This window comes from Augochlora pura, unplaced genomic scaffold (genome assembly GCF_028453695.1).
Source record: "Augochlora pura isolate Apur16 unplaced genomic scaffold, APUR_v2.2.1 APUR_unplaced_2606, whole genome shotgun sequence".
In the NCBI taxonomy this organism is placed as follows: domain Eukaryota; kingdom Metazoa; phylum Arthropoda; class Insecta; order Hymenoptera; family Halictidae; genus Augochlora; species Augochlora pura.
Genome location: NW_027582775.1, coordinates 1 through 1,015, shown reverse-complemented (window position 1 = coordinate 1,015; position 1,015 = coordinate 1). Strand labels below are relative to the sequence as shown.

Genomic DNA, 1,015 nt, shown 5'->3' with positions numbered 1-1,015 from the left:
GCACAATATGCCAAATCACTGGGCATAGGGAAGGTAATCTCAGGTGCCCAATATATAGGGAAGCGATTAATGAAGCTCGAAAAAACAGACTGAAAAACAACACAGAACGCGCCACTGTTCCGTCATCTCCAGAAAAAGATAAAAAAGACATAATGAAACCGACAGAAGACACGAGCATGGACGCACGGGCAAGAGAAAACACACAACTGATTACTCTGTAGCTGGACCTTTCTCTTCTATTTTAATAACAAACACAAAAAAAAAATGGAAGATACAATAATATATAGATAATAGATATACACTTGTACAGTCATTCACATTTTAAGTATTAATATTTATCTAGTCATATAGTTATATATATTTATTTATTTATATATTTATTATTAAATTATTGTTAAATTATTTCTCTTATTTATTATATCTTATTGTTGATAATATAATCTGAATATGAATTCTCCGTCTAGAGGGTTATCTATTATACAAATTAATTTACATCGATGCAAATTAGCGCAAGACATATTAACACAATACGTATTAGAAAATAATATTTATATAGTTTTAATCTCTGAACCTTATCGTCATCCCACACAATGGTTTGTGGATGATAATGGGGATGCGGCAATATGGGTCACACCACCAGCATTGAAAACTCAAATTAACATTAAAAGCTCATATAAAGACAAAGGCTTTATGGCCATTAAGTTTAATGAATTAGAAATTGTCAGTTGTTATATATCTCCTAATATATTTATTCAACATTTTGAAGAGATTCTAGATAAACTAGAAAAAGAAATAGGAAAATCTGACTCCAGGAATACTATTATTGCTGGAGACTTAAATAGTAAAGCAGTAGCATGGGGTTCTAAACGTACTGATCTCAGAGGATATAAAATTATCGAAATGGCCAATAGGAATGATCTTGTGTTAATCAAAAGTGATGGAGATTACACATTTGAGAGGGCCGGACGTACGTCCCTGATTGATATAATTTTATGCGGACGAGATTGCTATCCGG

The 1,015-nt window shown here is 32.0% G+C and overlaps 1 protein-coding gene across 1 annotated transcript; it reads left to right on the top strand.

The window, feature by feature from the left end:
* Positions 1-447: 447 nt before the first annotated feature.
* On the top strand, positions 448-967 carry LOC144477651 (uncharacterized; the record flags this gene model as incomplete). Its single annotated transcript, XM_078195385.1, has 1 exon — positions 448-967. A coding segment is annotated over exon 1 (520 nt), but the record flags the coding sequence as incomplete, so codon positions are not given.
* Between the last annotated feature and the right edge of the window lie 48 nt (positions 968-1,015).